Source organism: Gymnoscopelus braueri (genome assembly GCF_963280865.1).
Source record: "Gymnoscopelus braueri genome assembly, chromosome: 17".
NCBI lineage: Eukaryota > Metazoa > Chordata > Actinopteri > Myctophiformes > Myctophidae > Gymnoscopelus > Gymnoscopelus braueri.
Genome location: NC_137617.1, coordinates 33,496,037 through 33,507,726, shown reverse-complemented (window position 1 = coordinate 33,507,726; position 11,690 = coordinate 33,496,037). Strand labels below are relative to the sequence as shown.

The following is an 11,690-nucleotide window of genomic DNA, read 5'->3' as shown; positions in this document are numbered from 1 at the left end:
TCCTAAATAAAATAAACAAATACAAATACAATTTAAAAAAAAAAATTGTCCACTGTGTTACCCCAAACGCTGCACTTAAACTTTATATCACCCCCAAAAATATATAAATGTCACGAAAAATCAATGACAGCATCGATTGCTCTGTGTCATTTTTTAAGGCAAAATGAATCGATCGCCTACACCAAGGATGTAAAGCAGAGCGAAAGCGTAATGAATGCAGTGTTGCCATGTCCGCTTATTATAAGCGACTTCGGGCTTTTTCTGTAAAGTCGCCTGTAAATATTCGTAGTTGCGGGTTGCGTTTTTTTTGGGGGGGGGCTTGTTTCTTAAGTGTAGTTGCTTATTTGGGTTTGTTTCCTAATTGTTGTTTAAACCAGTTGTTCTCAAATATTTTCATGTCAAGGAGTGGACCCCCAAATTAATATGTATTTGTAGACCCAACCTTCTGAAAATATTTTGTGCCAGAGACCCCCATACAAGATTTTGTGGATGTGAACATATTCCTCAATTTTCACTTTTTCCCCAAGATTTTTCTTTGAAAATAGCAGATCTACAAGCTCACAACGCGTCGTTTGGCCTTGTTTTCATAGACCCGGTTGCTTGTTTCTCTCTGAAAACCTGGCAACACGGATGTGAGCAGTGTTTATACACAATTGTGTCACAATGTGAGGTGGTTTATACACATTTAATATAGTATTGTGTCACCATTTCTTGCACCGTCCGTTGCACAGTCTTGTTTAACGATCTACGTATTCCTGGTAACAGTGGTGAGTCCAAGCAATGAATGACATTATGAATGAATGCTGATTGTAAGGTATGTCACTTTATGCAAAGGTGTGTCTGTTTGTGACGCCCCGAAAACAGCAGATCTACAAGCTCACAATGCGTGGCATTGGATAGTGAGCTTGTAGATCGGCAATTTTCAAATGGCCGAAATGTAGATAGGGCTGAAGTGGTCACATCACATGTATGTTTTGTAATAATCAAAATCTACAAAATAACTAGTTTTCAAATAATTGTAGTGGAGTAAAAGTACAATATTTGCCTCTGAGAAGTAATAGAGTAGAAAATCGGACATACTCCAGTAAAGTAAAAAAAATACCTCAAAATTGTACTTACAGTACTTGAGTACATGCACTTAGTTACTTTACACCATGCAACTTATTGTTAGTTTGTAGATTGGCTATTTTCGCCATGCAAAGTATAAACCAATTTAATATCTTCTTATTCAGGCGTGCTGGCTTTGAGATTGATGTGAGGTTGTTGTGAGATTGCCAGCAGCACCAAGTTCAGACAGAAATGACGTTTCCACCACCCTGGCCGAAAGGAAAGAAACTAGTTCACCTGGATCTGAAAGGCGCCCCCCCAAGGATTGAATACCTTCACAAGGTGAGGTCCCTGAAACCAGTGGTGGAAAAAGTACTCATTTTTTGTACTTAAGTAAAAGTATCAATACTGCAATGTAGAAAAACTCTGCTACAAGTAAAAGTCCGGAATTCAAAGTGTACTAGAGTACTCCAGTGAAGTAAAATATACCTCAAAATTGGACTTATGTTCAGCACTTGAGTAAATAGTGTGAGTTAGTATTGATGACATTACACATTTCTGAACAGAGTAGCAGTATATTATCATAACAGAGAGGCCAATCGTGTGTTGGTTTTAAGTCTGACTCTCTCCTGAGTGAGTGAAATGTGTGTTTTATTTTCACCATGTGTCCCCGCAGCTGATCGACTTGTTCTCTCAGCTGGGAGCTGATGGCCTTCTGGTTGAGTATGAGGACATGTTTCCCTATGGAGGGCAGTTGAGCCTGCTGCAGGCCACGGTCCATCCGGCTTACAGGTGATGTATTGTTCGTTGTTTGATTCATAAGTGTGTGTGTGTGCGTGTGTGTGTGTGTGCGATTGCTTGCGTGCGTGTGCAGGTACTGTAGCCTATGTACTGCACACACCCACGGGACAGTATATGACTTGCTGATTGACCCACAATGTGAGCTAATAAAACTGCAATTCTTACCTGGACTGAACTTACTGTGCTCTCTTAAGAGAAAACACTTAATGCAAACCCGCTCACCCCGCCATAAAGATATCATTTGATAAAATGATAGGCTGGTCATTTAATGACCAGCCTCAGGTATAGGGACTGACACTGCTTTGACCTAACTGCTGTCTATTCATTTCTACAGTCACAAGGAGGTCTTGTCCTTACAGGACGTTGCCAAGTCCAGAGGGATGGAGGTCATCCCTCTGGTGCAGACGTTTGGTCACATGGAGGTGAGGCAGGCTCTCAAGACCAAATCAATTACATTTTCGAGCTTTATTGGCATGAGAAGACATACGGTTTACAGTTCCAAAGCAAGTGTCAAAACATACTGAAAACAATTGAACCCATTAAGACCTGAGACCTGATTCTACAAATGCCTTATAAATCAGTAGTTCTCACACTTTCAAGATTAAAAAAAAAAAACCCAGATGTACAAGCTGGCAGCGTGGCACTAAGTGACACGCTGTGAGCTTGTATATCTGCTATTTTTGAAAGCCAACGCAAAAATCTAAAATGACACAGATGCGTTCCCGGTTTTAATGGGTTAAGAAAGAAATGGGGAAAGTATGTACAGTTGGAGGGGGTTCAGCATTGTGTTAAACAGAGCTATGTCACATAGCAACGTTATATACATGTTGTTATATATACAGGGCACAAAGCTTTTTGAAACAAATAGCAGCAATCTAAGCAGTCACTTTTGGGACAACTAGCAGCATTTCCCCAAAACTATTTAAATAGTATACAAAAAGGCCTCAGATTAAAACATTTGTTTAAAGGTAGCAGCTCTGTTTATATGTGCAGTAGGTCTATGTCAGAGGTCCACTCGGTGCAGATAGCGCAGGAATCCCAATGGTTAGTAGTCCTTAGGGTGGTTGTAATCCATTGGCTGACCTTCTTTTATCGCAACTGTACACAGATCTTGCTGTTCACAATCTACAGTATCCATTGTCTAGAAGAGACTACAGAACTGTTCTTAACACTTAAGAACACTTAACACCTGCTGCACCTATCTCTTGCACGCACGCACGTACGTACGCACGCACGCACGCACGCACGCACGCACGCACACACACACACACACACACACACACACACACACACACACACACACACACGCTGCTGTCCTTCCACTCATTCCTTCCTGCTTGCCTTCCTCTTTTACTATTTCCATTCAACAGGAGCTGGGAATGCCACCCATGTCTTTGTCTTTGTTTCCCCGCTGTCGCTGTAGTTTGTGTTGAAGCACCCGTCCATGCCGGGCCTCAGAGAGGTGGGCCACTGTCTGGGCACCCTGAATCCCCACAGAGAGGACGGGCTGAAGCTAGTGGTGGAGATGGTGAGGCAGGTGGTGGAGCTCCATCCAGGCCTCAGCACGCTGCACATCGGAGCGGACGAGGTGAAGAGACTGTTGTTTTTGATCATGAAGACCGGAGTGAAAGAAATAAAAAATCCAATTTAAAAACCATTAAGACCTGAGGCCAATACTACAAATACCTTTTAAATCTCACACTTTCAAGATTTTTCAAAAATAGCAGATGTACAAGCTCGCAGCGCGGCACGAACTGACGCGCTTGCAAGCTTGTATATCTGCTATTTTTGAATAGCCAACGCAAAAATCTAAAGTGACACAGATGCTTTCCCAGTTTAAAATTTTTTTTTTTCCCATTTGTTCGGTGAATTAGCAATTAGCATTGATTAGCACTGTATCTTATTAAGGCTGTATCTTATTGTAATATTATAGCATATAACAACAACCCAATTAAGGCTTAAGGGTCACACTTGACTTATATATCATTAGTGAAGGAGCAACCACTTCTCCCAGAGAACATGGATCGTTTTGGTTATAAACCCACTTGTTTCTATGATGAAAAAGAGCAAGTTAAAATGTGAATATCTTTCCGTGGTTTTGTTTGCTCCGCGGACGCTATTGTTGAATTAGTTTCGGCTTGTTTCGAGTAGGGAAGGATCAGCGGACACGTAAATCCCGCCCACTACATTTGATTGGGTAAAGCGCGGCCTGCTTCCTGATCTGAAGGCACGCCCACGCCCACACAGTGCGTACACGTTATGATGAACCTTCACGACAGATTCCAACGCAGAGCAGAATCTGTTCTTGAGAGATTAGTGAAGGAGTGAAGCGAGGAGGGTCGGCGTCTGTTTGTATCTACACTATTTTCCTGTGCAGCTGAGATCGATAGACACATTCTATGTCCCATGTGTCCCAGGTGTATCTGCTTGGTGAAGGGGAGGAGTCTAAACTCTGGTTGTCCACACCTGGACGTACAGTGGAGCAGCTCTTCCTGGGTCATGTGACCAGGGTGGCCAAGGCCGTCAAGGAGGTATGGCCTGACTTGAACCTTGTCATGTGGGATGACATGCTGAGAGGGATGAACCATGACACTCTCAAAGGTGAGGGGACATGGGTCTTGACTCTTACAGTGGTTTTCAAACCTATTGTGCCCATTTCACACCAATGGGCTGGTCAAAATCTCAAGGCACACTTGTTTTTATAGCAAAAATAGGCAATCTACAAGTCACATCCAGCTTATAGATCTATTTTAGCTATTTTTGAAAATGTGTGTGGAAGAGAAAAAGAAAAGTAATAGGGCGCAAGGTTGAAAGTGGTTAGAATAAAAAAAATTACAGTAAGGAATTTGTAAAGACGTTTTGTACAGTACATACAGACAGTATTGCAATAATAATGTGTGGTTGTCACTGCTCTGTTCGATTCCTGTGTGAAATCTACATGGCTCATTGCATCCTTTGTTTTCTACCTGACAGCTAGTGGTCTAGTAGGTTTGGTCCAGCCCATGTTGTGGGACTACGGCCCTGCTCTGGATGTGGATATGACTGGTAGGAACCCCAGTGTAAACCTTTACATCATATAAAGTTCATTTAACTACTTATACCCTGTATGGTGATGTCCATGTCGTGCGGTGGGGAAGTGGCCGATCTACAACGATCCACAACGCGCCACAACGCGATGCATTATGAGCTTGTACAGCTGTACAAGGCAAGCTCATAATGTAGCAGTAGCTGCAAATCTGCTATTTTCACTATTTTGAAAATGGTTAAATAAAGTGGTGATTAGGTATCAGCAATATGGACTAAATCAAATATCACAAAATCCGAGATTATATCGATTCTCTTATCATAATATCAATATATTGCCCAGCCCTAGAGAAGAGCATGCTCACAGTTAACGGCATCAGATTATACATTTTCACCTGCCTTTTTGGTGCTTGAATGGCATTTTTCAAACTGTGCATAATATATTATTACTGACATATTGACATACATTAATTTGAACCACTCTGGTCTCCACAGTGTCTCTGTTGGAGAAGTACAGCAGTGCCGGTCTGTCAACGTTGTGGGCAGCCAGCTCCTTTAAAGGCTCCACCAGCGTCCACACCAACGTGGCCCTAACCCAGAGGCACGTGGACAACCACCTGCAGTGGCTGAGGGTGGCAGAAGCCATCTCCCCAGCCGTACACCTCCAGGGCATTGCTCTCACCGGCTGGCAAAGGTAAGAATGTACTTAGTAGTTCAAGTAGCAGTTCTGAACTTTACTTTTTCATTTCAAGGATCACTATGCATTAGGCCACGGACCCCCATAACTTTGAAAGTTATGGACCATTACGCTTCCATTTGGTTCCATTTGTACTCACTTACAGTAGTTACCAATCATTTAGCTGGGGACCCCTGGGGGTCCCCGGACCCCACTACGAGAACCACTGCTGTAGTTGTTAATTAGTATATTCAACCATTTAAACCCTATGTACTTTGCTGTTCATCAAATAGCGGGAAAAACATTATCGACCATCGAATGTTAGCCTATTTTCACCAAATGTTAGCCTATTTTTGCCAAATGTTTGCCTATTATGACATGCCCAGAATAGGGTTGCTAGGGTTCATGAGGTTAAACTTTTTTTTGTATTGCACTTTTCAGTGGGTTTTACCTGGCCTAAGTGGTCTGTATTGAACATTTATTTCCCGTCATGCAAGGTACGACCATCTGTCAGTGCTGTGTGAGCTGTTGCCCCTGGCATTGCCATCCCTAGCAGCCTGCCTGCAGACTCTCATCCATGGCCAATTCAGTTCCGAGGTTCAAGCAATTGTGACTGCGAGCCTAGGCGTTTCCTCAGTGGAAGTTGAGAAAATAGAGAGGTGAGAGTCAGCCTGTGATACAATTTGCTGCACTGCTATCATACAATGTAAAAAGATTGATATATGACTGGATTTTGTTCCCTATGCAGCCATGTTGATGACTCATCGTTTCCTGGTGGCAGACTGGCTGCGCTGATTGTAGAGCTTGTATCGATACTAGACTCAAATGATATTTGTGGTTTTGAACACAACATGTGAGTAAAAGAGAAAAAAAGGGCAATGACGTTGTAAGCTAATTTCAGTATCTCTTCCACTACAGCACAGTACATACATAGGTTTAAAGATAGGGTTAGTGATATTTTTGGGTTAAAACAAAAACGTTTTTTTTTGTTAAAGGGTTAAAGCACTATATTCTGATAGTAATCATTGCTATAGTGTTTGTTCAGTAACAGGGCTTTCCCTGTCTCTCCAGCTAATCAATAAAACAGAAAATACATTTTCAGGTGGGTTGCCAAATTTCAGCCAATCAGGAGAGTACCAATTTATCAGCTTCATTTTTATAGTGTTCCAGTTCCAATTTTGTCTGCTCATTTATTTGTGTCATCACTTCCAATTTCACTTGTTTAATCTGTATCCTGTGTCAGTTCTCTCTCCTACTAAAGAGCTGGAGACAGGGAGACCCCTGCTACTGAACAAACTCTATAGCAATGATTACTCTCAGAATATAGATATTTAACACTTATTGTAACCCAAAACATATCACTTACCCTACCTTTAATTGCGTCACCAAAAATCCAAACCAAAAATCTTACTTACAATGGATATACAGTATAATTTTCATGGTAGACCTACACTGCCAAGTGAAGAATTCTGTATGCCTTTGCTACTGTAGGTATGTAAGAGGGTGGCTTTCTCCTTACCACCGACAGAGGAAAACAGTCAGCCCTCTTATCACCATGCAGATTCGAACTCAAGCAACTGAGTAAGCTTGAATCTCTTATTTCCATCCATATCTTCCCATCTATGACTCCTTTCTTTTTTTCAAATTATGCCTAAAAAACAATTCTATTTTCAGGGTGTTGAATGTGTTGGAGCAGAAAGTGAGCACAGTGAGGGAGGAGATGGTACGTCTTTACCCACCCGCCACAGCCCAGGAGTGGATAGAGCAGCACGTGACCCCAGTAGTGGCTCCTATACAGAAGATTGTAGAGGATATCACTGCCTGCCTGCTGGAGATGATGCCCCAAAACAGCCTCCCAGCTCTGGTTGAGCAGCCCAAGTGACCCAGAGGTCAAGGATTGTGAGAATGAGGATAGAAAAAGGTTCAACAAGGGCCATGGGCTTTTACCCTGGTTGATTTTCATCTTTCACAGATGAAATCCAACAGAAGGAACATGCTCCATTGTTTATTCCAAGTGTTCCCTGTGATCTGTAAAAGGCACTCGTATGGAATAATGTAATCAAAGTTTTATTTGATTTATTTTCTGTGCAAATAAAAGCTGATGTGTGCGGTGCATGCAGAAATGACAATGAAACATCGATTACATACCAAACAATTATTATTTTTATTAAGTAAAAAAGACAATTCTCTTACATGTAATAATACAGCCCTGATTCATCAATACTCAAACAGGTGTTTGCCTGAGATTCAGTCTTTGGTTCACAAAAAGGGAAAGACTAACAGTTGGACAAAAAAACTGCAACAGTCAAAAGCACTTCACCGTGCACACATAAATCACCCTTGATTGAGCCATGCAAATCCTTCATGCTTGATTATAGTTTACACAGTCAAATGCATTCATGGAGGATTGGAATAGACAAACATGCAAAAGGTGATTATCAACTGGGTGGTCCAGAAAAACACTGGCGTTCCCTCTGCTGTGGGAAAAACCTAAGCACTTTCAAATGGCTTAAGCACATAAATACTTATTACAGTTCAGTAGGAAGGCACAGTAACTATACAGTAGAAGACACATCTCGGGTGGTAATTGGTCCAGGAATGCTTGCATCAAAATAAACAGTACCAGGTAATCCAAAACTGTCTTTAAAGGGTATTCAGACTTTAGTTTTTTCTTCACTGTGTTGCACCGGTATAGGAAACTGAGGGAATTGCAGGTGTCTGGAGTGCCATGTAACATAAAAACCTGACTGTACACTGTGTTCACTGGCTTTTCATGTAGAAAATATTGTTCTTTTGAGTGCACATGCTTCAGGGTACTATTCCATTTAGTCCCCAAGTAGGCCTTTTATGATATATTGAATAATAGTAATCATGAAATCATGAAAGGCTAACAGTCAGTCAGAGAGATCAAAGTTAATCTGCCTCATCCTCTGTGTCACTGCTATGCTCCAGATCTTCATCCTCGTCTTCCTCCCCTACAAACTCTGCCCCTTCTTGCTCCCAGCGTCGCTGGAGTTCCTCCAGGCCTAGGAAGCGCTTTAGCAATGAACCGACTGCCTCCACATCGCTGATGGACATATGGATTTGGCAAAATATGAAGAAAAGAGTTGGATTCATTATGAACGGATTGTACATACTTATTCTCATAACTATTAAAAATCTAAATATTTTCCCATTACTCTACACATCTAGTACAGAACAAGGGACTTGAGACTTACACTCGACTAACACAAAAATCAGGATTTGTGACTCGACTTGAATTTACATTTTTGTTTGGAGTAAACATGTTAACTAGCTGGGCATTGCCCAACTGTTGTGGACATTTGATAATTATTGGGCAGAGCTGTAGAGACGAGTTTAAAAAATTTGAACACTTGACCTGGATTTGCCTCGAATGACTTGAGACTTGACTTGGACCGAATATGGTTGGGATCCAGAACCGGATCCAACATTGAGCAACCGGAATCGGTTCCATCACATTTGGAACCGTTTAGGTATCGGTCAATCGGACCGTTGAGAGGGAATTGTTAAGGAACAGGAATCGTTAAAATCCTAAAGGATCCCAACCCTAGACCCGAAAGAATTGAAAATGTAAAACATCTCTGGTCTGGTTACCTGCGTCCACCAAGCATAGCAGTGTGTGTCAGAGGGTAGGAGAGACCTGTAGCCAGCCGCAGCACCAGCACATAGCCCGTCCCCAAATAGCGAACCTTCTCCTCCTGGACAGAGACATCTCGCAGATGCGTCAGGTCCAGCACCACTGAGCGATGGATGGAGAAAGATGCATCAGAAATTAATGTTTGGAGAATCAAAAGAATTGATTACATTTCTGTTTGGCTTTTAGGCTTAGTGAACAAAACTTTCACAGGGCAGATATGACAAACAACTTCAATATACAAAGAAATTACTGACTGATATTGAATAACTTTATACTTCTCAAAATAAATATATATAGGGAAAATAGCGACACGTTGTAAGCTTGTAGATCGGCTATTTCCGCGACTTTTCGAAAATATATGAACATTTTGACATGGAAACGATTATGCAAATATAAATGCTCCGATAATTGTGATTAGGCGATTACCGTATGTAAAAATTGTGACAGGCCTACCGCCCAGCGAAAGTCAGCTATTGTCGTCAAGTGACAAGAATTAGATATGAATTATAAGTATGAATTAGGATTTAAAAGTCATCCGTGCTGTAGATGTTATGCCTACTTACAGCACTAACCATCTTCCCGATGTTACTGACCTTTCTCTTGTCCTCTCTTCCACAAGGTCAGGATAAGGGCATACAGACTAAAAGACCTGAGCTCAATCAGGTTCTTGGTTTTGTCAAATACAGCCTCCTCCCACTCCTCCATATTTTGAATGGCCACAAAGATGCAGCCAGTCACGTAGAAGAGTTTCCACGGGATGCTGTCTGTTGGTTCCAAATAAAACACAACAAAACACGTGATGGGTTTGACAGCATCTGACATGGAGTCACCAAACAGGTTCAAACTGAATGTTTCCCTATTTGGGACAATGGTATACTGTGAAACAGTACAGTATATCAGTGCATCATCCTAAACAGGACTATATTGACAGGTGATGATACATGTTGTTTGTGTACCTGAGCTGTAGTATGCAGCAGCCAATCCAATCGATGCTATACCTAAAACCAGATAAAGAACTCTTTTGAGGCAGTACAAGACCAGGGCAAATGAGAGAGAGACACTGACAAGACCATTTTAACCACTCATTTCATGTTCATTACATGTACTGTCTACGAGCAACAGTAGTTATTTGAAAGCCTTGTGAACGCACGTGCACGTACACACACACACACACACACACACACACACACACACACACACAGGCTTAATTTACCAACAAGGAGAGACCAGGATCGGATCCCAGGGGACCTCTTCAAGTGGAGCAGACTTCCACCCTGCTCCTCTACCGTCATGTATCCCATCTGATGAACAGAGAACATCATTTCTTAGCACTGCATCATCCCTCTACACATTGAATATTAGGCCATACTAGAACTAGGGGCATGATTTCCTTTCCCTGGACCGTAACCAGGGTTGGATCAGATCAGATTTCAGACTTTGAAATGTGGCCAGATACTGAATACAAATGACATGGCATTTTTTTTGTAACTTAGAAAATAAGTATCTGAATACTTTGATTACTTTTGACACTGAGGTGACTGGACTGTATGGGTCTGGATTGAGAAAGTCCTGAACACAAATATTTCACACAATTGCCTAATCAAAAATGTAATCAAGTTTCCTTGACAATGTAGTATAATCTAATTACGCGTTCTTCCTGAATATGATCTGGCCTGATTGATGATGTTTTTATTGACAAAAATGCATATAGGTTACTAGCCCTGAAACATGACTGTCATACAAGCGTCATGTGAACCATGGCTAATAGGTTACATGACCATATATTTGTACATCTATCAAAAGGAGGATAAGACAAATGGAACAATTCCAATGTGGTGCTTTGCGTGCAAAGGAGGTGGATGTCAACTGAGTGCCATGTTTGTTTGTTTGTTTTTTGTTTTGGGGAGGGGGTAGCAGACACATACAGAAAAAATAAATCAATAATTAATACAGTCATACAAATGTCTTTAACTCCAGATACTGAAATAATACATAACATGTATGTAATATCACAGCCATTCTAGCTAGGGCTACTGTTCAGTCACCTCTTTGTGTAAGACTAGACTTGATTATGGTTACTTATTTTTTGTAATCTAATTACGAATCTGTAATCTAGTTGGTTTGTAACGGTGTCTAGTTAAACCAACCCTGACTGTAACGTACGTTACAACTACATCCTGACAGACAGTATGATGATGATGATGCTTCTGAATGGATGATGACCAAGTACTGTCTCTATAACAGCTGCTGAAGTCAAAGGGACTTTTAAAACATAATAAATATTTATAGATAAAGCTTCATTTATCCATGAACTTACCTTAAAATCTTCAAATTGTCTTCAGCGACGCGTACTGGTCAGTTTAACAAGAGAAATGTCTGTTAACTTGCATTACAAGGAAGTTGCACATTCCTTGTCACATAACTGCTGTTTGAAGAGGCTGCTACTTCCTCTTGCTTTCACCACCTCTGATTGGACGAAGCCTG

General features: G+C 41.4%; 2 protein-coding genes across 2 annotated transcripts; one reads left to right on the top strand and one right to left on the bottom strand.

The window, feature by feature from the left end:
* The first annotated feature begins 631 nt into the window (after positions 1-631).
* On the top strand, positions 632-7,681 carry LOC308104641 (hexosaminidase D-like). The gene is made up of 12 exons (XM_080455101.1): positions 632-767; positions 1,233-1,389; positions 1,724-1,839; positions 2,183-2,270; positions 3,272-3,436; positions 4,266-4,449; positions 4,822-4,893; positions 5,368-5,566; positions 6,046-6,207; positions 6,297-6,401; positions 7,040-7,129; positions 7,223-7,681. The coding sequence occupies exons 2-12, from the start codon at positions 1,300-1,302 to the stop codon at positions 7,428-7,430; spliced, it is 1,479 nt and encodes a 492-aa protein (XP_080311227.1). The 5' UTR covers positions 632-767; positions 1,233-1,299; the 3' UTR covers positions 7,431-7,681.
* A 526-nt stretch (positions 7,682-8,207) lies between these two features.
* On the bottom strand, positions 8,208-11,661 carry cybc1 (cytochrome b-245 chaperone 1). Its single transcript, XM_080455104.1, has 6 exons — positions 11,524-11,661; positions 10,420-10,507; positions 10,163-10,204; positions 9,800-9,970; positions 9,164-9,308; positions 8,208-8,615 (listed from the first exon to the last, which is right to left on the bottom strand). Exons 2-6 carry the CDS (start codon positions 10,505-10,507, stop codon positions 8,462-8,464), a joined length of 600 nt encoding a protein of 199 aa, XP_080311230.1. The 5' UTR covers positions 11,524-11,661; the 3' UTR covers positions 8,208-8,461.
* Positions 11,662-11,690: the final 29 nt, after the last annotated feature.

Excerpts from the sequence above, each read along its gene's own strand:
- LOC308104641 (XM_080455101.1), top strand. The coding sequence starts at position 1,300 with ATGACGTTTCCACCACCCTGGCCGAAAGGAAAGAAACTAGTTCACCTG. Across the intron at positions 3,437-4,265 it reads TGCACATCGGAGCGGACGAG|GTGTATCTGCTTGGTGAAGG; the intron begins GTGAAGAGACTG and ends CATGTGTCCCAG. Across the intron at positions 4,450-4,821 it reads GAACCATGACACTCTCAAAG|CTAGTGGTCTAGTAGGTTTG; the intron begins GTGAGGGGACAT and ends TCTACCTGACAG.
- cybc1 (XM_080455104.1), bottom strand. The coding sequence starts at position 10,507 with ATGGGATACATGACGGTAGAGGAGCAGGGTGGAAGTCTGCTCCACTTG. Across the intron at positions 10,205-10,419 it reads ATCCTGGTCTCTCCTTGTTG|GTATAGCATCGATTGGATTG; the intron begins GTAAATTAAGCC and ends ATCTGGTTTTAG. Across the intron at positions 9,309-9,799 it reads GAAGAGAGGACAAGAGAAAG|TGGTGCTGGACCTGACGCAT; the intron begins GTCAGTAACATC and ends TCCATCGCTCAG.